The sequence below is a fragment of the Anas acuta genome, chromosome Z, assembly GCF_963932015.1.
Source record: "Anas acuta chromosome Z, bAnaAcu1.1, whole genome shotgun sequence".
NCBI lineage: Eukaryota > Metazoa > Chordata > Aves > Anseriformes > Anatidae > Anas > Anas acuta.
This window is the reverse complement of record NC_089017.1, coordinates 29,677,131-29,703,783: the sequence shown is the minus strand read 5'-3', so window position 1 is coordinate 29,703,783 and position 26,653 is coordinate 29,677,131. Positions and strand designations below refer to the sequence as shown.

Here is a 26,653-nt window from a genome sequence, read left to right as displayed (position 1 = left end):
TCTTCATAGGAGAGGTGCTCCAGTCCTCTGATCATCTTTGTAGCCTTCCTCTCGACTTGCTCCAACAGGTCCATATCCTTCCCCTGTCCTTCTTGTGCTGGGTGCCTCAGAGCTGAACGCAGGGCTCCAGGTAGGTTTTCATGAGAGCAGAGCAGAGGGGGACACTCACCTCCCCAGCCCTGCTGGCCCCACTGCCTTTTATGCAACTTGGGACATGGTTGGCATTCTGGGCTGCAAGCTCACAGTGCTGGCTCACGTTGAGCTTCTCATCAGCCAACACCACCAGGACTGCTCTCAATCTCATAGCCCATCCATCATAAGCAAACACAGTTATATCACATAATCACAGAGCTGTAGGGGTTGGAAGGGACTTGGAAAGATCATTGGGTCCAACTCCCCTGCCAAAGCAGGTTCCTCAGAGCAGGCTGCCCAGGTAGGCGTCCAGACAGGCCTTGAATATCTCCAGAGGAGACTCCACAGCCTCCCTGGGCAGCCTGTTCCAATGCTCCGTCACCCTCACCATGAAGAAGTTCTTTTGCATGTCAGTGCGGAACTTCCTGTGCTCTAACTTGCAGCCATTGCCCCTTGTCCTATCCCCACCAACCACTGAGAAGAGGTTGGCTACATCCTTCTGTCCCCCACCCCTCAGATATTTATATACACTGAGGAGATCCCCTCTCAGTCTTCTCGTCTCCAGGCTGAACAGACCCAGGTCTCTCAGCCTTTCCTCATAGGGAAGATGCTCCAGGCCCTGTATCATCTTTGTGGCCCTCTGCTGGACTCTTTCCAGGAGATCCCTGTCTTTTTGTACCAGGGAGCCCAGAACTGGACACAGTACTCCAGGTGAGGCCTGAGCAGGGCAGAGAAGAGGGGGAGGATCACCTCCCTTGACGTGCTGGCCACGCTCCTTTTAATGCACGCCAGGATCCCATTGTCCCTCTTGGCCACCAGGGCACGGTGCTGGCTCATGACCAACCTGTCATCCACCAGGACCCCCAGGTCCTTCTCCTCAGAGCTCCTCTCCAGCAGGTCATCCCCCAGCCTGTACTGATAGATGTGGTTGTTCCTTCCCAGGTGCAGGACTCTACACTTGCTTTTATTAAATCTTATTAAATATATAGTGCTCTTATTAAATATATACATGCAGTGTTGTTTTGTGCTATACTGGCAATAGAGCATGCAGCTTTATGCTATCCAGGTAAATACCAGTAGATTTTTGTCATTTATCTGTTCAGATCATACCTTATTTTATAAGTTGGTCTCTTTAAATTGTGCAGGTGAGTTAACCAAAATGTCACGAGTTAAAGAAATGGTGTGAAAGTCTCCACAGATTAATAAAAACTCTCATGTATGTAATGACCATGGGCTAAAGTGAAAATGAATATAGATATTGGCAATGGGTGGAGGTCAGAAAGACATAAATAGTTCACTGCCAGCCTTTTATTGTTTGGCTGCTGCCTCTCCTTTCGTAGTTGAAAGAAGTTTACTACACCAGTATACTATACCTTGAGTACTGTGCCTGTCTTTTCTGTTTTTATATCCCTTGGTGCTGAAGGGAGGAAGTGGCATTTAGAGAGGTTCAGTGTTTTAGATTTAACAGTGCAGTCATGTGGGATTTCCTTTTCCGTAGCATGAGTCATCGCAGCCAGTTCACCAGCCATTTTGCAGTGTGAATGTGGTGCAAAGGAGTCAGCGTTTTGATTGCCTGTGAGTATGTGCTCCATGCTACAGTGCAATTCAACGTAATAGCACCGAAGGAGGGACTACGCACATGAGCAGTGACCTAGACACACTGACATACTGTAAACGTAACCTTACACTTACGGTGAAATGTTAATGATCCTTTGGGCAGAAGTGACAAATCCAGCAACAACTGTGTATTTTTTCTGTCATTATTACACTCCTAGTGAAATGTCCTAAGGCTACAGATTGGTCATGCATCAGTAAGCTGCATGACATCTGTGTGTGAGGAGGGAAACTGCACATCTCTACCTTTTTGACAAGCCTCAGCGCACAAATTGATGATGTGACTTCTGTGTAGGGAAATGCATTCTGAATTCAGTGCATCTTTTCTGGATCCTGCAGGTTTCAGTCAATGGTTGAGGAAACAGCAAGCTCTGGATGTAGTGGATGAATAGTTAAAGTAGAGGGAATCTTTACTGAAGAAGGTAGTAGCCTCGTGACACGTGAGGAAAACTTAATGGGGGACCTTAGTAGGTCAACTCTAACTTTATGTTAATGAAATTTGAAGGTGCATGTTACTTGTGATATTTGTTGGTAAAGAGTTACCCTCATAACTTCAGAAGAGAACGTGTTTTGTTTGTACTTGCCTTTAAGTAGCCTAGAAAGAACTAACACTTTAGCTTACTGTCAAGTTAAGTCAAGATCTGATTCTGCTCAGTGTAATTTAATGTGACACTTGTTCTGGTTGTGACACTATATTTTTGTTAGGCTTTTGTCTGTCTCACTCTGATTCTGGTAGAAACACAATGAGCTCTTCAGAACACATTTATAAATCAGCTAATAATTAGTTAATTTTGTACTAATGAGGACATCAAGTGACTGCTTATTGAAGAGGATGCTTTTCTACTTTAATGAAAAAAATCTGTTTCTAGGAGAGATGGAAGGTGGCCTCTCTAGCACTGGGGAAACAGGTTGTGCTCTGGACAAAAGTCATTGCTTTAATCCTGTACAGATCTCTTCAACTGTACATAATGTTGGTTTCTAAAGCTCTGCTGTTTTGTTACTGCACTTAATGCTGCTGGTGGATTAGAAGATATCCACAGAGACTGTCAAGTTCTGTAATGAGAAAAACATTATCACAAATAGGTTGTTGCAATTACTGTTACTGCAGCAAGGCATTCTTTAAAAGGAAATAAAGCACTTAAGGAAAATCACTTCGGTAGTTTTACACAATAAAATAGAACATTTGGGTGCTACCCATGCAGCAGCTGCTGCTGTGTTCTGTACAAAGCAGTGTTCAGCCATGTAGTCCAGGAAAAACTTAACCTGAGGGGAACGAGGAGGTTAATATCAAAGATGCTTGTACTAGTTTCTCCTTCATATAACTAATAAAATAAAGAACGGCAAAGCGGGCACTGAGTCATCTTTAATACAACATAAACATGTTTGTTCTCCAGCTTGGCGTCATCTCTGAAAAGTATTAGTATTAGCAGATCCAAAGCAGTGTCTCTATAATGAGACTTATTGAGGATTGTTGACTGCATTGGAATTGATGAGTATTCTGGAATGCTATAAAGATATTCTTCCAGGGGAAGAGTAATTGGAAAGAGGTGATACTTTTGTCTTGGTAAGTCTGTAATATGTACACAGTGACCCTGCTACGTAAATAGGATTTTTCTTTGAATCTTTAGAAAGCCAAAAAAGCAGCGAGGACCTTTATTTGAAATTGCCTAGTAAAGTTCAGGGTAACATGATGTGTTCTTTTTCTTAGCTATTTCTATCTTACCCTTTTTGCTTTACTATGATGTAGTCTCCACTGTGTCTACTTTTGTATCCTGAATCAAGACTGATTTTTTTTAAAAATGTATAATTGCAGCTTGACTTATACAAATACTGTGTCTTTGTTTTATGCTTCCAGAAATGTGTGAGATTTTTCTGTTTTTATTTTTTTTTGTGACTATTTGTCATGGCTGAAGACAGATTTTGTAGGGTAAGGACAGAGACACAGAATTGCAGTTCTGCTCCTTCCTGCTCTAACCTACCAATCTTAATATGAACTATATTATGCAAGTAGAGACCTCACCAGAGTTTGGTAACTTGTGACATAACACGATCTTTACTGGAGAAGGTCTGGGAAATTTAATAAGTGCACTTAAATCTCAGCCATAAATACTTACTTAGCGTAGATTAAAAACAAACCCCAAACAAACAAGTGGCAAACCTCTTATATCCAGGACTGACAGAACTGGATGTCTTAATGAGAACATACACTATTATTAGTAACTCTGATACACTTTTCAAGTTTCTTTTGATGACAGACTGCCGGAAAGCACTGATACTCCTCTTGCTTGCACTTTCAGAAATAGTTATTTCTGTTTACGTTACAAGCGCAGTTGATGTTACACTTGAGACACCTTGCATTCTATTCAGACATGCGGTTGGAGTCTCATGGTACTAAGATAAAACTGCAGGTTTACTACTATGATTATTTAAAATGGAATTATTTGAGCTCTGTTCTTTAAACTGCTTCCAGTTGTACCAAATGCCAAGCTATGATAATAGATTACCTCTATGAAGCATGTGAACTCTGTAGCAACAGCACTTCCTTATGATTACCACACAGTCATTTTTTGCAATGGATTGTAATTTAGCTGTGACTTGAATTGTTCTTATTTATCTGTGTGTGTGTTTAAACCATAAAATGAATTGCTCTGAAGGAGGTGCAGAAGTCTGCAGAATTATGACACCTGAGGATGCATTTAAATGAGGTCTTCGGACGGCTTCCTTGCACAGGCTATGAAATTCTTTGTGGTAGGCAAGACACCAGTTGTCCTGGGAAAAAAAATTATTCTGGAAGTGTTCCCAAGTTTATAGCTGTGGCATCCAGCATTACAAGATCAAAGAATATCTGATACTATTGCATCTAGTGAAGGTGACGGCATTCACTTCAACTTCTGAACACTGATAATGGGAGAAAATGAGTGATTAATTCCTTGCTGTGATAGCCAGATAGTTTGGGAAGATGGTTTTCAATTCAGGATAATTCTCCAGTTGGTTCATGGCTTTCACAAAACAAAAGGTACCACATAAATATGTATTTTGAGTCTTTTTGATTGCCCATGCTGTTTAGTTCAAGATTGAGCCCCGTATATCAAGAATTGTGCATGTTTTTGCATTGCATGAAGGGTACAGCTCTTTCCTACTATGTATTTTGACTGATAGCTTAAGAACTTCGAAAGGGTCTTGATTTTTAATCCATATTAGAGACAGTGTCTTTACCACTCTGTCAGTGCTTCTTGTTTTACCTCTGTTCATTAGTTCCTGTTCTTGAAAACTACTAATTTGTGATGGGTTTTTACTGTCTTTAATGTTGATTATATGAATCAACAGCTAGGTTCAGTTGCAGCTAATAGTAGTCCCACTAAAAAGCATGTAATTTGGAGGAAGGGGAGACTTTTTTTTTCCTTGGTCTGAAGAAACCTGTTCTTGACAACAGTGGATTTCAGGTTTTTGAGAAGTTGTTTTACTAGCAAATAGTTACACAAGTTAGCAGCACAAAAAATGATGTAGCACTCAAATTATGAAACAGTAATGAAAGGAATTTTTATTCACCACAAAATAACTTTGTCAAATGGTTTGGTAAAAGATCATGGTGGAAATGATCCCAATGGAAAGAGGTGGAAATAGGAAGAGGTTCAAGTTAACTATAACCTTTCTTTCCCATCAAGGCAGTTTGAAACAAGCAATTTAAGGAATTTGCCTTTCCCATTCTATTCCTTGCTTTTTCAGCTGATGAGGAATTATTTTGGTCAGCAAAATGAAAATCTTCTAAAAGTAAAATAAACACCTTGTTACATTGGCTGCTGTTGCTTCCAATTTTTCTATGCTTTTTTAATTTTACTTTGAGCATCCTGTGATAACATGGTGAGAACTGTTAGGTTTTGCTTCACGTTCTGCATCAAGCATACTGAAATATGGAAATACAAGTAGGAAGGTTATGTGAGGCAGCTGGGCAGATCTACCCTTGTGAGAGAGGAAGAGTGGAGATTCTGCAATTTCAAAGTGCATACAGATGTGTCATCTGGTGTTTGTCAGATGGATCTTCCAGCTTCCCTTTTCATGATGGCTTTTATCTTATTTGGTGGGTTTGGCTGAGTAAAGTGAGTGCAACCTTAACTTCTTGTGCACTAGAATTGTACGTTTTGGGGTAATGCCTGTTCTGTTAGCAGCAGATTATCTAATGATCATTTGCCTAGACTGAGCTAAAGTTTCTGTGAAGTTTTGCCACTTGTGGAAAGCTAAACTTCATGAGGGATAGACAAATCTGAACGAGAGTGGGTGAAATTTCTCTAGCTGTGAAACTTTGCCAGAATTAGTAAGACCGTGTTTCTTTGTGTCACAGATCGGTGACGTTGATTGCTGATACCTTGACTGCATGCAGACAAATCAAGAGAATAAATGCTTGTTACGTCTGTCAAGTGCCAGCTGATGACTTGCTTCCAGTTAGTTTTTCCCTCTGATTTTCTTTCTGTAAAACATCTCACAATATTTTGCATGTTCTAATTAATTTAAGAATGACCTCTCAACAGTCTTTGGAAACCGATTAGAGAAGGTTGTTTGGACTGGCAGTAGAAAAGTCTCCACCAGCTTTGTCTTGGAAGATGTAGATACACCTAATTATTAATGCATATGGCTATGCATCAGAAGAATTAGGTCTAGAAAAATGTGAAGATGGTCTTACCAGCTTACAGACATGATAAATAGCACGCTATGGTTCCTTTTGACTTTAATAGGGCTTCATTCAATCATTTCATAGAAATTACATGATACTCAAGTTTGTAATAAATCTTGATGAGTTTGGAACAAAGTTTTGCAAGACTCTCAGGCATGTCTAATTAAAGAAGAATTAAGCTGACAGAACTATCATCTTACCTGCTAGAGAGGACAAACTTCTGGTGTCTTCTGGAGTATCTCCTTTGAGGAGAATGATTTTGCGTAGTCCCTACTTTCTCAGTCTGTTTAGTCACCTTCCTGTTCTTCTCAAGTCACTTTTCTGATGGTATTGAAAGGCAGATGTGTCCAGTCAAAGTGCATCTAAATACGTGTATTTATCTTTGACTGTAGAATTGCTTGGCAGGCAGTTTTGTCCAATAAAAATGAGTAAGAATAGTGACGTATTTGCAAATCGCTTTACGAGCATACTCTGTATTTGTACTGGACTAGCAACTCCCAATGTGTGATTTTTTAATTTTTTTTTATTTCCTGGTGCTGTTAACAAACATATGCCTAACTGATATTTCTTTGAACTTGGGGCTGTTTGTTGGGATGTGGAAAGATGGCTAACTAATTGTTTATATATGTATATATAAACTTTATTATAGCAATGATGTTCTGTTGCTACCCTACTCCTTTGACTCTTAAAAATGCTCTTTGTGCAAAAGCAACTGCAGGTCAAACTGACAAATAACAGGTCAAATAGCAGGAAGGTGCCAGTGTAAACTGTAAGAGAATCCAGACTGGTGTTCAGCCAACTTTAACTTCAGTTATATTCTCACTTTTATGTGCAAAATGTCAGATATGAATGCAAATACAAATAACTGTTGACAGCAGCCATTTGCATGTCAATTATAATGAAGTATTTTGTGATCCTTGCTGATGGTGTAACTGATTCTGCTTATTTCCACTTCTCAGTCATAGAGGAGAGCTGCTTAAAACAGTGCAAGCTCAGCCAGCTGCAGTCACAACAGGCAAGACTGATGCTAATGTACTAACGTGAGACTGCCTTAAACTTGGTGTTTAGAAGTAGATTCAGAAAAGGTTTCATCTTGATGCTCGCTCTAGTATGTAGATAGTCTGACCCACAAAGACTGATATCACTGAGTATAATCATTCCCAGTCCTGACCTCGTTTATATGAAGTGGCTGGTATGCTGCTTTATAAATGTCCTGCTTACATGCAGCTGAGTGCAAATCAAGAGTTGTCTGCTTTTTAGAACATGTTAATAATTAACACTGAACTACAGCAGGTACTTTCATTGAAAGCATCTGTTTTCTGTTAAAATTGAGTATGGAACTTTTAAGACTGCATTTTTGTATGTCTTTTGGTAAATTTGAGGTAACCAGCTCTGCATGGAAAGGTCACTGCTTTCCAGGCTGTAATGGAGACACCTTTGTTCTTATGGGTACTGATATCTAATCATTGAGCTAAATGACAGTGAAGTTTGTATTTAGCTACAGTTTATTTAGCCAAATTTACAGTAGAGCTGGGTTCTACCTTATCAACTACTGTTTTCTCTTTGTGTGTGGAATGTTGTGTTTTTTATTTTTTCTTAGCACATGACCCCTGTTTTATATATATATATATATATATATATAGTTTATATATACATATATAAAAATCATATCACCTATATTAGTAAAGATGGTGAATATGACATGATGTTCCACGTGGATGAGACTGCATAAAATACCAGTGTTTTTCCAAAGAGGAGAGTGGAGGGTTTGGTGTCTGTTTTGGAGGAGCTGTGTTATCCTAAAAGTTTTCCACAGCAGATGAAAAACTTGAGCTCTCAGAAGCCAAAGATCAAGCTCAGTAGTTCAGACTTACTCTTCAAAATACTTGGAATAAATAACTTTGAAGAAGCAGATGGATCATATTTAGAGTTCAAGCCAATGAACTTGAAATACTGCGTAAGCACAAAAATACATGTTTTTTTTCCTTCAGAGAAGGAGTTATTTTCATGTAGAAAAAAAGAAAAAAAGTTGCATTGAGTAGAAACAGAACTTGTGTGTTTCAGTTCAGTTCTTGCTTTCTAATGCCACAGCCCACTTAAGTGACAATTGAATTCTGTCCGTAGGTGACACCATCATCTGATTGTTAGTATGCAAGAAAGGTGTCCGCAACAGATTGTTTTATAGGTCAAGTTCTCGGTTACTTTTTTCTAGTTTATACAGCTTCTACCTAACGTTTTGAAGTGTGTGTAGGCATGTTACACTTCTCTTACTTCAGATGAATCAAATGAGTTTGCTTAGGTGAATTTATTTTTAACCGAGCAGTATTATAAAGTGAACTTTCACAACTTTAAATCAGTAAAGCTTGCAGTATTGTTCATCTCCGTTGTTTTTTTTTTTCTTGAAGTAGTCATTTCTGATATATGATTCTTTGAGAGTAATTTTTGAGGGGAGGAGAAGCAGCAAAATAATGCTCATATAATCCATTATGAAGGTATTTTATGTTATGTGGAGAATATGCACGCTTCTGGGAAAAAGGGGAAAGAGCGGTATTCAGAAACTACCTAAAACTACCTCAATATCCTTTTGATCCTATGCAGTGAAATTCTGACAGTAAATTCTGTAGTGGAATACTGTCTGTGGCTCAAGTTTCAGGCTATGAGTTAATTTGAACAAAGTATTGTCAGAACTACAGATAATTGCTCCTTGTGTAACAAAAGCAATCAGTTTTCATGAAACTTGGCTGATGTTGAACCTAGTAATTTGTGCTTAGCTGAGCCATAGTGTTATGTACTTTTCAGACTTCATCTGGAGCCACGAAAGATGGCATCCATTGTTACTCTTACTTAACACTCTGCCTGAAGAAGTGTGAATTTCACTCAGCAGGAAAAAAAGACATGATGAAAACCAATGTTTACAAGAAAGAGGTTTTACTTCGTACTGATTTTGTGCTTGTGTGATGCTGTGTTTGTGTGTGATTTTTTTAAAGCTTTTTCAATGAGCAAGATATATTAAATATTTCTGCTTGGTAAATTGAAGTGATTAAACTTTTAAATAGCTTTTACATTAAGTCATGTGTTCTAGCTCTTGGACTATTTTGGGGAATCTTCTGTATTTGTACATATTAACCAACCTTCAGTATGGTTGAACTCTAAGGAAGTAAAACGTTTTTCTGTTTTCATCCTCTCAGTGTTGCATGCTAAAACTTTTTTCTACTGTTTTCAGATTAGTTTAAGGATCACAATAACAACAGGAATTCATATTGAATGACTTGTCAAAATGACCTTCTAGCCTTATTCCAGGTTGTTACTTCCCATAATACAAACCCAGCCAGCATGTATGATTTCTTTCATTGTTTTTACATTTACAGCTCTTCACTTGAGACTGTGTTATATTCATTGATGCTAGTCTATTAAAGGCAGTGTTTTCTTGTTATGATTTGTGTTCCTCTAACTCTGATATAATTCTTCACAGCTGGAGATTTCGTTCACATCTAGGATATTGATTAAAAATCATTTTGAATGAAGCCATGAGGGTATTTTATTAGAAAAAATGTAATGATGGTATTCCACTGACAACTGTATTTCCTTATGTTTAGTTGGCTGGTTGTTGATATAAAGTATGTTTTATGGGAGACTGCTTAAACTAGATCAGCCTGCAATATGAAAGAAGGTTTGTCAAATCTGAAGCGTCTGTTTTTATACAAGAAATGTTTAGTAGTCTCAAATCATTTTTTATATAAAAAAGTCGACTTTCATAATTATACGTTAATTCTTTATTAATGGTAACTGTGACAGTAGCTCTGCAGTACTGTAGCAGTTCTTTGCTAAAATTATTTCAGTGTACTTGACAGAGTAAGAACCCCTCAATATTCTTACATAAATGCAAAATAAGTGAGTAGACAACTGACAGTGGATTATGCAGTGGATTTGTATTTCATTAAATTCCGAGTACACTGTTGCCCTAAAGGAGAACACCAAAGTACAGAGCATGATAAATGGAAAGAAAAAAGTTGGCAGAAAAATGTCTCTGATATGTCCTGTCTTTAGCATTAAAAACAAACAAAACCAAATAAAATATCAACAACAACAAACAGAAAAACAAGCCTAAAATGAGAACCAGTGTATTGCTGAGATTTGAAGGTGCAATCCCACTGAAATGGGATTGTCCCAGTTATTTTCTTGCTTTAGGGTCAGTCGTACTCCTGTGCTGCATGTCTCAGAATGTACCCAATTTCACTGATGTTTCTCATCAGAGCTCTCTTCATTGTTCTCAGCTTAGTCATAGAACAGAATCACATAATCATAGAATAACTAGGATTGGAAAAGACCTCCAAGATTATCTAGTCCACCCATCCCCCTGCCACCAATGTCACCCACTAAACCATGTCCCTAAGCACTGGGTCCAACCTTTCCTTAAGCACCCCCAGGGACAGTGACTCCACAACCTCCCTGGGCAACCCAACGAAATGCCAAACCACTCCTTCTGAGAAGAAATGTCTCCTAATTTCCAACCTGAACCTCCCCTGTCACAACTCGAGGCCATTTCTTCTAGTCCTATCCCTAGTTACCTGTGAGAACCCCCAGCTCCCTACAGCTTCCTTTCAGGTGGCCGCAGAGAGCAATAAGGTCTCCCCTGAGCTCCGCTTCTCCAGACTAAAACAACATCAGTTCCCTCAGCTGCTCCTCATAGGGCTTGTGCTCCAGGCCCTTCACCAGCTTCGTAGCCCTTCTCTGGACACGCTCCAGGGCCTTGACGTCTTTCTTGTAGTGAGGGGCCCAAAGCTGAACATGGTACACGAGGTGCAGCCTCACCAGAGCAGAGTACAGGGGGACGGTCACCTCCCTGGTCCTGCTGGCTGCACTATTCCTGATACAAGCCACTCAAGTCAACTGAATGGAGGTATGTTGTCCTCTTGTATCCTTGAGCAAGGTGCAAGCTCCACTGTCTGCTCATTTTAAGGGGCCTTTCTGGGGCTATGGAATTTGAAATGTGTAGCCACCAGTTTCTTTGAATTTATTATGAATGTACTCCTGACTCGGGCTAAAAAGGAACGAATACATACAAAGTCGCATAACAAGTAATAATAAAAATTTATATTTTCTGTATTTGGATTCTCTTCAAAGTACATTTTTAATATTTTATTCCATTTGCTAATAAAACTGTGGTGAATACTGTTTTCTACAAACTGGCTCTGGTCAGAAATTAAGATTATCGGGAGGGCTTCTCTTTGATAGTCCCAGTCCATAGTGTGGATATTTCAGTTCAGCGTTTTTTCCCTATCTTCTCATAGTCACACTTTTCTCCTGTACTGAGTATTGATCATTAAAAAGAAAAAATGATATAGCCCATGTTCCACCAAGACAATACTTACCCCTACATGCTATGTGCATGTTAGTACCATTTCAGCTTGGTCTGCACCGTTTTAGTTAGAGGGAATAGGGTGGATCTCTCTGGATTTTAGAAAATGGCTGCTGAGTGTGTCAACTAAATCTTGTTTAAACTCCATAGAGTCCTATGGGACAAATTCCTCTGCAGAATGATAGTTGCTCTGTGATTGCAGTGCAAGCTCTGTTGTTCTTCCTATTGCGGTATTTTAGACCTCTCTCTCTGTGTATGGGGAATCCAGCAACTGACATCCAAAAAGGCAAATTCTTATGGACAAGTAGAGGTATGAAGTGTTCTTGGCTTTCGACAAAGGCCTGATTCTCTATGCATCCTTTTCGCTCAGCCTTGATCTTGAGGGGAGGAGCAGCACTGAGGTGAATTACAGAAGGTAGAAGAAGACAAAAATAATTAGATGTACCCATACTTGAATATAAGTTTGGAAAAAAGCATCAGGACAAAAAGAATCTTGAAGTGTACGTGCTTACTAAATATACTGCTTTTTATAGATTGCCATTACTATTTACTTTCTGGGGAGGGGAGTTACTACTGCGGTTTTCCACAGCTTGACTTAAAGCAGCCCTCCAATTAATACCTAAAAATAAAGCTGTAAATAGACAACTAACTGTCTTACATCAACAGCTTTTAATGCTGGCTAGTATTATTTCACCACTATCTTACGTTGTCTCATTTGTCTGTCTCCGAGAAAAAGTGACTATGTGATTCAAGAAAAGTTTTTTTTTTTTTTTTTCCAGACAGCTTTATTTTTGAGGTGTTGTGCCAATTTCTTTTCCAGATTTGTGGGAAAATCTAAATCAGTTTTCGTCATGCCATCTAGTGGCACTTTAATTTACATTCACGTGTTAAGTTATTAGGTTTTCTGGAAAAGGTGCAATAAAAATTGTTACTCAGTGTTATGTACTGAGAAACATTACTAAACTGTTTCACTTAGTACTGAATAAAGTGTTAATGTATTTTTTTTCCTGAGTAGAATCATGAAAAAAGAGATTGCAGATGGGTCCACAATAAAAAACGAATTCTATTTCCTGAATATTTATGCTGAGTGTTTGTGGCTGTTGTAATAAGGATATACTTCAGGACTTGCTGCAGAATGGACCCAAGTCAGCGGAAAGAAATGGATGAGGGACTGTATTATCCTAAGTCTATGGCAAGTCTCTCTAGCCATGCAAACAAAGGAAATTATATTCATCCAATAACACTCGTAAAATGTTGAGGTCACAAATATGTCTGATTTAGTTACACATGGCATTAGGTTTGAAGGAACTTGTTTGCAGACCATCATCTGTGCTTTGTAAAATCATCTATCTTGAATTAAGTAATCTTCTTTACTGTAGACTGACTTGAATAAGCACCTCCTGAAGTTAGTTATGGCATTTCAATTGTATCTGTTGTCTGTAGGCTGCGGTGCTGTGATGAGCAACTAAAGATGGAATCTTCGCTAGGCTTTAATCAAATGTGCAAGAATGTCTGTCCTTGTCTTTGGGCAGCCCAAAAGATTTTGTACTTTGAGGGATTGATAAACATTACAAACCACTTGATTTTTTTTTTTTTTTTGAAACATATGTAGGTATGCATGAAATATATAACTTCATGTGTTCAAAATGTACTTGATGTAACAACTTGATGTTTTCTTTCATAGAACAGGTTTAATTCACAAGTTAATTGTAACAGGCTACCTGGAGAAAAGTGATTGTACCCTGAATACTTCTGAAATCTTTTATGTTTTTGTAGGAACATGACGAATATCATAACTTGATTTGGGAAGAGCTGTTTTGGGTACCTCAGTTGCAGTCCTTCCATTTACACTTTTTTTGTGATGACTTTTTTCCTCCCTGTAGGAGACATGGAATGGAGTAGAAAATGGCCACGTTTCTCACTTAATGCCTTCAACTTTCTTCACTATATACAGAATCATTGAGATACTATAAAGTCAACTACGAGCTTGCCTGAGACTGTTTAAGACAGAACAAGATGTCTTACTTGAATACATTTTAATTCCCCTTCTGTATCCAGTGGGACAGTGAGGGCGCATAGAACAAATGCAATGTTTTTAACCCCTTCTGCGATGTTTTTAAACCCTGTGAGGAATCTTGAGAGGCCATGACTGTGACCTGTACTTTGGAATTGGGAAAATATATTGTTGTTCTTCACCTTCTAAATGTTTAGACATGCATTTAACTGGTATGAATAGTAAGGAACAAAAATCAGCAGGAGCTGGACAGAGAAGGTCCACCTAGATACAATGTGTGAGTTATCTCTTTCTGCTTGTACATAGCTGGTCCTCTCAGGTTTAAAAGAGCTTTATGTGCTAGGAGCAGGCAAGAGGTTGACATCAAAAGTTTTATCATGTCAGTATAAACTTCTGATTATTACTGTTATTTGTAAATATCTGACAATTGAATCTATTTTTTGCATGTAAAGTTGTCCTCATAGGAAAAACGGAAACATGCTCAAAAACTGTCAGTATGTTTTATTTATTTTGCTGAATTTCTCCTCTTGTTTCTGGAAATAGCTCAGGGAGGCAGTCTTCAGAGAGGCAAGTTATTAGAAGGCTGATGACTTTTATCAGTGTGTGGGTGAGACATGGGTAACACAGTTTTTATTTAAGATGTTTGTTCCTGTTGGCATCTCTTCAGCTTTTACAAACTCAGTTCATCTTTCCTCAGATCACACATCGTTTTACTGTCTTCTGTGTTGACTACTGTACTCTTCAGAGTATCCCTTATCCTGTCTACTATACTATTGTCAGCCAGAAAATTTAGCTTGAAAGAGAGCATTTGGGCAGTCTGTTAATAACATATCTTTAAGTATATTTATGGCACTCCTTGGCAGTGGCAGCTGCAGACAATAAAGAACGTGCTATTACACTCTTTCAAGCTACTGCAATTGCATGTTCTACCTGTAAAGAATGATAAAAGTCATGTCCTTTTGCAACGGTTATTATGAATAGAAATTTTCCTGTAGATAAAATAAGTATTATTTTCAGGAAAGTAGATCACAGTATCACAGTATATTGCTGAATTAGCAGAGAAATTGTTACAATGTTTGATTATTTATTAGCTGTTTTCTGCTGGTAAGTTTGCCTAGAAATACAGAATTCACGGAGCATTGGTGTGTCTTCTGAAGTATTTACTGAATGGTAGATTCAATCTCATGTTATGTTTAAGGTGAGTTCTCTTCCTGACTGCCTGGTGGAAGAACGGACAGGCAACTTGGGGAGAGTACAAGGAAGTTGCCAGCATACACAGAGAAAGTCAGGAAGGTTAAAGTCCAGCACGAGCTCAACCTGGCCACTATGGTTAAAGATGACAAAAAATGTTTTTACAAATTATATTAATGATAAGAGGAGGGCCAAGGAGAATCTCCATTCTTTACTGGTCTGGGGGGAACATGAAGATAAGGAAAAGGCTGAGGTTCTTAATGCCATCTTTATATCTGTCTTTAATAATCAGACCAGTTATCCTTGGGGTAGTCAGCTTCCCAGACTGGAAATCTGGGATGGGGAGCGGAAGAAACTCCCCACAGCTCAGGTGGAAATAGTTAGAGATCTGCTGCTCCACCTGGACTGTCACAAGTCCATGGAGCCAGATGGGATCCACCCAAGGGTGCTGAGGGAGTTGGCGAATGTGATTGCTGGGCCACTTTCCATCATCTATCACTGGTCATGGTCATTGGGAGAGGTTCCGAATGACTGGAGATGTGCTAATGTGACGCCCATCTATGAGAAGGGCTGCAAGGAGGTCCCAGGGAACTACAGACCTGTCAGCTTCACCTCGGTGCCAGCAAAGGTAATGGAACAGGGCATCTTGAATGCAGTTATGCGGCGTATGTGGGACCACTGGGAGATCAGGCCCAGTCAGCATGGGTTCATGAAAGCCAAGTCCTGCCTGACCAACCTCATCTCCTTCTATAACCAGGTGACCTGCCTGGTGGATGAGGGAAAGGCCACCGATGTAGTCTACGTAGACTTCAGCAAGGCCTTTCTCATGGTCTCCCATAGTATTCTCCTGGAGAAGCTGGCAGCCCATGGCTTGGACACAGACACTCTTCACTGGGCTAAAAATTGGCTGGAGGGCTGGGCCCAGAGGGTGGTGGTGGTGAATGGGGTGGAATCCAGCTGGTGACCGGTCACCAGTGGTGGTCCCAGAGGTCAGTGTTGGGGCCCATCCTCTTTAATACCTGTATTGGTGACTTGGATGAGGGAATTGAGTGCTCCCTCAGTAAGTTTGTAGATGACACCAAGCTGGGGGGGAAGTGTTGATCTGCTGGAGGGTAGGAAGGCTCTGCAGAGGGACCTGGACAGGTTGGGTTGATCGCCCAGTTGACCCAATGGGATGAGGTTAAACATAGCGAAGTGCTGGGTCTCACACTTTGGCCACAACAGTGTGAGCTGTTTAAGGAAAGGTTGGATCTGGTGTTTAGAGATATGGTTTAGTGGGTGACACTGGTGGTTGGAGCAGACGATCTTGGAGGTTATTTCCAACCTTAATGATTCTGTGATTCTAAGGTAAGTATCATGCAAGGATGTTGAATTCCTTAATGAGGTTATGGCATAATGAATTTAAAATGAAAAAGGAAGGACTGGATCAGTATATGGAACAGAGAGATCCTGAAAATTACCAGATGGACAAACCACAACGAGGTCAGGAAATTGCCTGAGCTGTTAATGGCTGGAAAACGTGTGGTGGGTGGAAGAATGTAGACGTTTACTCTGTTCTTTGTTTGCTACACGACTGTGTAGTCTAGTTTTGGAAACTGGATATAGAAGTAGGTGTCCTTTGATCTGAATCATTCTGACCGTTTTATGTTCATGCATCTCTTCCTCTATTTTAATTTGAACTAAAAGAAGAAGAGACATCATCCTGATGTCTGTACTAAGTAATTCGCATAAGTCCTACTAATGCCTGAGTTGGCTGTGTATGCACACTATCTGTTATGCATTTTGGACTTGACATATATAATCTGGTCCATCTGCATACCAGCTATATGCTCAGAACACTTTACATGCTGTTTTTTCTGTGCAAGTAAGCTGGTGCATCCTGAATGCATTAGATGTGCTGCAGAAATTACTGAGGTGTAAGCCTGTATTCCTTTTAGAAGTTTACATGGTAGAAGTTCGTGAGTCTGAAGAAGTCGTCGTCTGTGTTTAACTTGAGACTATAGTGTGTTAACTTGAGACTGTAGTGTGATATGGTAGGCCAATAGGAAATGTATATGTTTGGGTGGTGATTTGTAGTGAAACCATAAGGGAAAGCCAGTAGGCTGTGAATATTCTGAGTATTACTGTATGTTGCATAATAAATGCTACCTGGTAAACGTAACTTTCTGCCATGTTACAGAAGGAGTCCCAAAATACACATGCACATTTAATTAAAACAGCTTTTTTCTTTTCCAGGAAAATTTTGAAGATGCCTTTGAAAACATCCCTGTGTAAGTAACATTTTTAATAAAAACAAATATTTTTAAAGCTACTTATACAGCAATAAAGTACTATACGCATATCTTCTCAGGGCACTGTAGCTTTTTTATGCACTGACCGTGTTCGTGTTTTCAGAGCAGTTGAAGTCCCAAGAGTTGGGAAAAGTGAGTGTAATTAGGTTGATGGATATGATAAAGTACTTGTCAACAAATGTGAAAGTTGTAAAGAAAAAAAAATAGTAACTTGGTTGCATACTGATAGCTATAGGCAAATATTTGTATAGTGAAAAATCATAACCTAGTATTAGTGGAAAAACTTCAGATGATAGGACCATCAAAACAAGACTTTTGAATGCAGATTGCTACACCAATTGCTGCACAGGTATTTTTTTCCTGATGAAGTTAGGTATAGTCACTTCTTGAGCGTTACATTTAATGCTGAAGCATTTGTATAATACCTAGAGTAGTAAGGTATGCCCTCTATATGAAAAATGCAATGTAACTTCCTGTAGTCAGAAATAAATGGAGAAGAATCTTGTACATTAGTGTCAAGAACTTTTTCATGTTAATGACCACTCTTTCTTCCTTAGGCTCACTAGCAGGTGCTGTAAGATTAGATAACTTCTTTCTTTGGCTCTTGCTTCCCCTGGGTGAGGGGAGAAAGTGACTCGAATATTTACTTTAAGGATATTTATCCAACACTCACTCAATTCTGTGAGAACGTTATTTCATTGTTTTTGTTGATGTTAGACATGGATATTTATTATGCAAAAGTATGCAAAACTCTGGTAATCTTTTGTGTTTATGTCTTCAGTGCTCATAGCTGCCATATAGAAGCTTGTTACTTGTTACAGCTATAGAAGTTAGGCTGATAACAGTTTCTGCTTGCTAGTATTACTTCTGCCTGTATTAAACCATTATGTAAAAGAATACATGTCCTCCTGTAGGGTGGTAGAGAGAATATTAGCAGTCTGTAGCAGAAGCAGTCTTCTACTTCTAATACTGTCCCTGTGCTGTTACATTGTTGATTGATTCTGGTGAATGTGTATTCTAAAACAGTTTTTGCATTTGTTCAGATTTCACAGCCTTTAGTTCACTGTGTTTCAGTAGCATAGGACCACCTGCAGTTCTTGTGGGGTACCATTAGAGAGATCATAAAATGAGACTTATTATCTATCTTAAATGGGTTATTAGGAAAGGAAAACAGCTGGCAAGTCTGTGTTGTATTAAAACAGCTTCTATTTTTCAACCCTAGGAGAAGTCACAGTGTGACTAACTGCATTCACCGAGCTCTTATTCTTTTTTCTAAAAGATAATGTCATTATAATGAATCTGATTATTCCAGTATTGTTTTTGTAGAAAATGAATTCATCTTCACATCTCAAGAACTGTTTCAGTTTAGGGAATAGCTACATCAAAAAACTTGGGTTATATAGGCTGTGTAAAAGTGGCATTTGAACAGACTCTGAAAGTATCCTGCTGGATTTGAGTTGATTGCATTGGCTGTTAAAATAAGCTGAACTAGATGTAGTAAAACTTCCATAGATGATAAGGGCAGTATATGTTATTATTTGGAAGCCTAGCTCATTGACCTGTTATGAGATGTGCATTTATGTGCTAAATGTTCTTCATGGAATATGTCTTTTATTTCTTTGGTTGGTTGATTAACGTGATTATAAGTCACCAGCTTTAACCTTGAAATAATGCAGGGATTAACCTGTCTCACTGATTGGCAGGCTACTGAACTAGTAAAGACCTCACTTTCTGTAGATGTTGAAAAATATATCTACTAAAATGCACTATGCTTTAATCTTATATTGAATGTTTGGACTCATAAATGTTGCTCAGGTGTGTCCCCAGATAGACAGCTTTTAAATAATACTGTAAAAGAAGCGTGTACTTTCATATTAGTTGATTGAAGGTAAAGAAGCAATAGGACTCTGAAACCCAACAGGATGTACAGATGATCAAACAAGTATGTGAGTTTCCAGCATCAGATTCTGAATGCCTTTATTTTTTGAGTACATTTTTAGACTGACAGATAGTATAAGTGAAAGTACTAGTAATCTTTGAGAGAAGAAATATTTCTAGTTTTCCATGTTTTTTTCTAAATTCTTTACAATTTTTCCAACTTTACAATTTGTGTTTTAAAATTGTTATGAAATCCTGTAGTGTTTTTTTTTTTTTTTTTTTTTAGTTTTAATTCTTCGTCTTTGGAAGAAAAATTTGAAGCTCCATTTTAGTAGTTTCAATATGCAGTTTATTCCATTGGAGTTGTCTGGTGATGGTTAACTGACAGAGGATGTCAAGAATAAATGTTTGAACAGCACTGTTCTTCCAAACCGCTAAGACTTATTTTTTTTGTCTGGCTTAGAAATTTTAATTCAGCTGCTGTAATATTAATGGAAAACAGAATTTGTTGTGTTTCTGTATCAGAGGACTGTAGGGGCCTGTGATATATGGAAAGGCTTTTGTTACTTTCACACAATATTACTGACCTTGAATTGCTTTCATCAAACTTTTGCAGGTGGGGAAGTTGTTGTAGGCTTTGGTTAGTGAAAGTGTAAAAGGCCTGTAAAATCTTAACCATAATACATAGAAGAAGGAAAAGTAAACTGATTAAAGCTTCACAAGATTTTTGAGAAGTATTAGCTTTAGTAAGCATTTAGTAAGTCATTAAAATGACTTAGTGTCAGCTTTTATTTTACACTTAAATGTTCCATTGATTGCTAATGGCCACAGTAAGTCTTGAGCATTTCTGTTGTTATTTTCTTCTGGATTCTGTGTTCATTGTAGGTGACAGTGCTCATGGCCAATTTCTCTGAACTGAGCCTTATGTCTTACGAACCTATACCTTCCCCTACCAGATGACTCAAGCTTTCTCTGCACACATCCTACATACCTCTCCTTTCCCCAGCTGCATCTGAATCTTCCTTGCTCCTGGGTGGTGGTTTCATTTTTCAGCCGGCCAACAAAACAGTTAACTATGGTTCTGTAGCTTTTCTGTCAGTAGGTACGTATTTCAGGTATTTCTGCACTATCTAGGTGTTGATTTTAATTATCTCTTGGATTTACAGTTTCTTTGTTAAATGCAATTGACTGAAACTGCGAATAGGCTAAGATATTAAGAGCATGACCAGGCAGTTGGCATAACATTGTACATTATTTCTGTAGAAAATGAAGCTTGTTGAGAAGACTGCTCAGCTTATGAGATTTAAGCAATAAGAATAGGACAATCTCATTTGAAATAATTGCTGCTGATGACTTGCTCGGTGTTTAGATAATTAGCTGCTTCGCAGTTCTGGGGATTATGTAGAAAATACATATATTCTGTATCCGGGCAGCATTCACCACTTAGACTCTTTCCATTCTCAAATTTTTCAAAAGGTACAGCTATTTAAACAATGTGCATAAGGACTACAAAAAGCAAGCCTTCAGACTTCTTCTGAAAGTTTTAATCTTGTATTCCTTGAAATTTTTTTATTGTTTTAGTTTTCAAATAATACTGATAAGTTGCCTAAGGGAAGCTTTTCCCGAATCTGGACCCATTCTCGTTATTTTTCACCTTAATCAGTCTAGAATTAATGGTATTTCTTTCTGTTACTAATACAGTAATAGAAGTTTGAAAGCATTACTGCATTGAAACAGCACTGAATGCTTGTTCACTTCATTGTACTGGAGGCTCAACATTTTGGGAAGCTGTATCTAGTTTTTTTGATTTTGCTGTTGATAAAATTCCTTTTGGAATTTTCTAATGTATCTATGTTTCAATCTCTTCTAATCAGATAAGAAAGTTAAATTGTTATATCTCTTACAGTATATCTGGCATTTATTTGAATGGTTTATTGCAGTTTGATCATACTCAGTTGAATTCAGCTGAAATTAACCCTTTTATTGGGTAGAATCTTTTTTATATATAAGGGCTTTTTCTGTTTACTTACAAGGAAAGAGCTTATTCAAATTATATCAGATCAACTTATTCTTTTAGAATTCTCTAAATCAACAAGTGGGACCTGTCATCATAATATTTTGTGTATCAGTAACATAAAATATTTATAAAGGAACAGTACTGTGTATATTGCTCCAGTAAATAACACACAATTTTACTAATTTAACTTCTCTTTAACTGGCTGTCTTCCATATTATTATTATTATTATTGCTTAACTACAGGTAGGTTGTGTAGGTTAGATGCTAAAAGACCAATGAGTTATCTTAAGAGGTTAAAATCCTTCCCTAAATCTCTAGTGCTGGCTGCTGTAACTGAGGACCAGTCCAGGAGGCAATCAGTCTTTGCTCCGATTGTCTAAATGGATTAGATTATTTATCTAGACTCTTTTGTGATCTTGTGTTAGGTACTGTATGCATACTCAGCAACTCTGACAATTTTTGGAATGATCACAAATTTCATGGTTCTATTAGAAGTGTGGAGGGATCGTTAAGTGTAAATATAATTCTTTACTTACTGTCATTAAAGTCAAAGTACGGCTGTTACAGGCAGTCTGCTGTTTTGCTTAAAACAAGCCATAGAATTTCACATATTATTTACTCTGTCAAATCTAGCTATTAAATTTTTGTAAGTACTTTGGCTTGGCCATAATTTTTGATGTAGCATGTTCAACCTTATGAAAAGGATAGCTGGGATCAGTGTGAAACTAAATTTTGCCATTACGTGGTACAGTTAATTCTACATTACTTCTGCACTGGTATCCTCTGTGGTAAAATAACTCAATAGCTGGAAATAAATCTTTCTGTTTTTGAAGTTCAAGCCTTTGACAATAATTAAGTTTTGTGGTGCTCAGCTGCTGCTTACCAAATGTATCAGCATGTTTCCACCTGAGTGTTGGCTTACTTTAAGTGTTGTACAAGTCTGTTTCATAAGGTAGCTTAGATTCTTGGCGGGTAATAGAATTATGAGCTCAAAAAGATGTATAGATAGAAAAGATTGGTTTTATCCTTTAATTCTTCCTAAAATGTTTCATGAGCATCTGAATTTTATTATGTAAAAACTCAAATACAATTCTAACCTTAGCGACCAAGGTAATTACCAAATTCTGCAATTTGTTCCTTATGTATTTCTGCTACATTAATTTTCCCCTGAATTATTCAGAAATTCTTTCTATTGAATATGGAGACCCATGTTTTCTGTTGTCAGAGTATTATTTTGGAAGTTATTTTGTCTTTGTTTTTACAAGATGACTAAAAAGTAAGGTATGTGCTCTTTCTACTTCTTAACCATATTATGCTTAATCTTGTATTAATCTTGTCATTGCTGTGTTTTTTTTTTAATGTATTCTCTGAAGCTTTAAACTTGTTAAGAACTTAAATGCTCTTTCAATTATATTTTATTTTTCTCCTGTTTCATTTTACTAATTTTTCCTTAAAATTTCATTAGTATGTGACAGGAATGGGTTACCATCAGATTATCATACTTTCCTGTAGTCTACTTGGTGTGCAGTCTTTTTCTTTGAAAACACCATCTTGCCTTTACATTAAGTAGTGGTGTCATTGCCATTCCTGGGGAATGAATGTTGGTCAAGGTTTAGTGGGTGACATTGGTAGTAGGGTGATGGTTGGACCGGATGATCTTGAATGTCTTTTCCAACCTTAATGATTCTTTTAATAACATTCACAGTGATTATACTATGGTAACTGGCTGGGTATGTTTTATAGAGGATTACTGGTAGTTGTCTTTGGAAAGAAATGCAATTGTCTGCCTGGCTGATCAAAACCATTCATACACAGGGGCAACCTTTGTGTTGCTCTATTTGTACAGAAAATTCTGACGCCAGACCTCTAGTTCTGGCGTCGGTGGGAGAGCTGGAAAGATAGTGAAATCTCCTGTGAATACAGTTCAAAAATGAAATAGGGGAAAGATCTAAGCCACAATTCCAAAGAGAAGCAGACAAACGAGTTTTGATGAATAATGGAATTCATAGGATTTTCTATATTTTTTTTCAGCAGAAATGCTGATATTTTGCTGCTATATTACCATTCCTCTTCTGCATTTCCTTTTCCTACCCAAAGCTGGATTTTGTTAATCCTTGATCCTACCAAAGCAGCTCTGTGTGGTATTACTGGGGTGATAGATTAAGTGCCAGAAGTGTTTAAGGAAGTTAGAGCAGGTTATCCTTGTAATCTCAGAAGTGTAGTTAAGATTTCGGTTATACCTGCACATGTGTGTGTTTTGTCAGTTAAGGAAACTGAACAGCTGAGGAAGTGACCCTAAATTCAAATTTGAGTTCTGGGAGCCAAAAGCTTGTAAGAACAATCTTGATCTCCATATGCTTGAATTCATATTCGCACATTGTCTCAAGATGGTGAGAAACAGCGATGACAACTTGTGATCAAAGTTGTATTTTCTTATGCTTGGTCCTCAAGGCAGGGAAAAAAGTGGTCCTGTAAAGGTGATTTTTGTATCCAGTAAATAAGATTTTCATAGCTATGCACATATGACACACTAACTACTTTCTGTCGTCAGTATCAAGATTTGGAACAGCAGTAGTCAAGAAAGCAGCCTAATCTGACCCCTAATCTCTAACCCCAACAGTTCTGTAAATTTGAGGGGTTTTGAGTGGGCAATAGTTATATTATTGTTAAATCTTCTGTATTTATTGCAACTAAACCTTTTGCCTCTAGCGTAAGACTTGTTTGTTGTATTTCAGTAGATGCTTTCAGGATACATCTTACAAATTTTTGTTGTGGTGTCTTCTGGTGACTTTGAAACGTGCAATTCCATGTGTCCATAGCTGCTTAAAACGCATGTGTGGGGGAAACCAGTGACAGACAGATAGACAGACAAACAAAAAAAATCCCTCAAACCGAACTCTACAGTCTGAATTGTCATGGCTTGAAGGGGAAGCCTGATGCTGGAGCACACTGGGACATTCTGCACAGAACTTCCCAAAGCTCTGCATCTCTCCCATGCCATTTTTCCTTGCAAGCCTTCACTGAAAGGGTCCTGTGCAGGATAGAGCAGCCTATTTTATATGACCCAGTGCTGGCCAAGAGAAGCTTGTCTTCATTGAGGGTGAATGTTTGGGTAGCTGCTTGTGGTTAGCTCTTCTATGAAAGACAAATTAACACTATAGTAGTAAACACAGATACTATGTTTAGGTCAGGGGTTCCTGGTGTCTTCAGGGTAGTAATAGACTTCTGGAGCCTATTGTGTTAGTTTTGATGTTAGAGAGTTAGAATGTGTGATCTGCTGATCACATCCATATGTTATCTCTTTAAATTGCTTTTGGGAAATTAGCGTTTGTCTTATCCTGTGCTTTAATGAAGAATGCTGTGATAATTTGCAGTCATCCAGTTCAAGAGCTTTCTTCTTTGAATATTTCAAGGACTTTGAAAGGGATGTAGATTGTTACCACAGACAGTTCTGTGGTAAAGGATTTATACTGAAATTTTTCTTAGGTTTATTTTTTTATATTTTGCTGGAATGAGGAATGTGAATATTCTTTCCTCATTTTTTACAGTTATGTGATCAATCTGTGATCTCAGAGTACTTAGTTGTGTTCACAAACTGTTGTCACAATTTTTGAATCATGAATACTTTGAATAAGGAAATGAAAAAATGAGCTCTGACTTGTAAACAGATGAAAAAATAAAAACTTGTAGGTTATAACTTCTTCAAATATTGAGAAGGATGATCCTTCCTAGGAAATGGGAACTGAAAACCAGTTCTGCCACATGCTTTATTTTAAACTATTAAAAACCACTTTCTGATCTTTAATACTGTCTCTCTTCTGTTGACAGATAATTGAAAACTGTCTTGGAAAATTTTGGGAAACAGTTGTGAAGGTGGCTTGTGTGAGCAGCTCGTGTGTGTCTGTGCTTTTTTGGTTAGGTAATCTCAGGAAAACATGTTTTGATATCTGCAGGTGGAAGGCTCATTTTTATCAGTTAAAGGAAGTTGCTGCATTTTTGTGGAAATTGGCTCCTGTCTCTCTCAGCTTTTACAGGGTGGTGTTTTCTGAGGTCTCAAACATGGCCTAAATTTAAGACAGGACATGGTTTGTGTTCTTTGTGAACTGGGTAGGTTTTTATGCGGCTATTCAACGTTGATTCAAGACTGTCTTTGTCTCTAGCGTGCAGTTGAGGTGAGAGAATTCCTGTCATGTCCTCTCTCCCTGCCTCAGATAATGGTAATGGAATTATTGACAGTACACATAAATGCTATTTCCAAGTTGTGTGGTGGAGAGCTCAGAGATCCTTGGTCTTTAATGGTATCAGGAGCAACTTCAAGGAGAAGGTGGAAACATTCTGATTTCAAGGTTGCTGTTGTCAGTAAGTTGTATTAGTCAAGGCAGCTGTCAGTTTCATCTCTGCCTTTCAAACCCTAGAGTAGCACACGTATGTACAAGTGGTTGTGTCTGTTTTGGTGCAGCCCAATGAACAGTTTGACATCTTTAGGATACTGTTGTTATGCAGGGAAGCAGTATTTGAACTCTATAAATGGTTTCAGTCTTATACTTCAAACTTTTGGAAATTTGACTTATTTTAAGAAATGGTGTTTACATGGAAGTTTTAGGTGTGAAAGTGCTTAATCAGCCACAGCATGTAAGATTACTCTAGTTTAACTTGTGTTTACTTCAGAAACGAAACACCACATTCCCTCTGCTGTTGCTTTGTGTGACTAGGGAGAACAGAGGGCTGGTGTTGCATCGTGTCATTCAGATTTGTAGAACAGAAGAGATGTGAAACTGGGCTGGCAACAGAATTGTATTTGGTTGGAGAACCTGACCTGCTAAGTGAAACAGTTAAATTAGCACATGGTTATGCTGTGGGTTAGTTAGGCAGGCAATGGCATGTTGTGACCCTCTGGGTGTTTTAGGGTAGCTTGATGGTGAGCTTGTGGAATTGCTCATAACTGTGGTGGGATCAGGTGATCAGAAGAAACTATAAACTAGCCATTGCTGGCTTGGAAGTTAATGTCAGGGTGGTATGTATTAGAACAATTTCTATTTTTTTCATCGTGGATGCTTGGCATGAGTGACTTCATTGACTGCCTTTGCTTCACTGAGTCAAAACTCCTGTTTTTTCTTTTTTCTTCTGGTTGAGAAAGCCCTATTACTTACACATATTACTAAAGTCCTTTGTGTTGTCTGACGTTTCTTTCTGTTCACAGTCCTTGGTTGCCTCCAGTGTTTTAGGAAATACTGTGCACCTCTATGTCTGTGATGCATATATATATTTGTGTGCCAATATATGTGTGATGCAAAATGCATTACTTTTTGTATTTTGAAAAGTAAATTGTTTAAGTAGATAGCCTTGAAGTACGACTTAATTAGCACCCATCTGAAATAGTAAACTTTAGTAAATGCAAACCTATGGTTTCCTGCATTGTTTTACAGGCTTTTCCTGATTTTTTTTTTTTTTTTTTTGTGATTTAAGCTCAGTTTGTGATTGTAGGCAT

At 38.1% G+C, this 26,653-nt stretch overlaps 1 protein-coding gene across 2 annotated transcripts in view; it reads left to right on the top strand.

Annotated features, from left to right (window-relative positions):
- Positions 1 to 26,653, top strand: part of TTC39B (tetratricopeptide repeat domain 39B) — a 77,867-nt gene that overhangs the window by 5,204 nt on the left and 46,010 nt on the right. For both annotated transcript variants that reach the window (XM_068666507.1, XM_068666508.1), the window contains exon 2: positions 17,215 to 17,249. In XM_068666507.1, the coding sequence (XP_068522608.1) occupies positions 17,215 to 17,249 (35 nt within the window). The remainder of the gene's footprint in view (positions 1 to 17,214; positions 17,250 to 26,653) is intronic.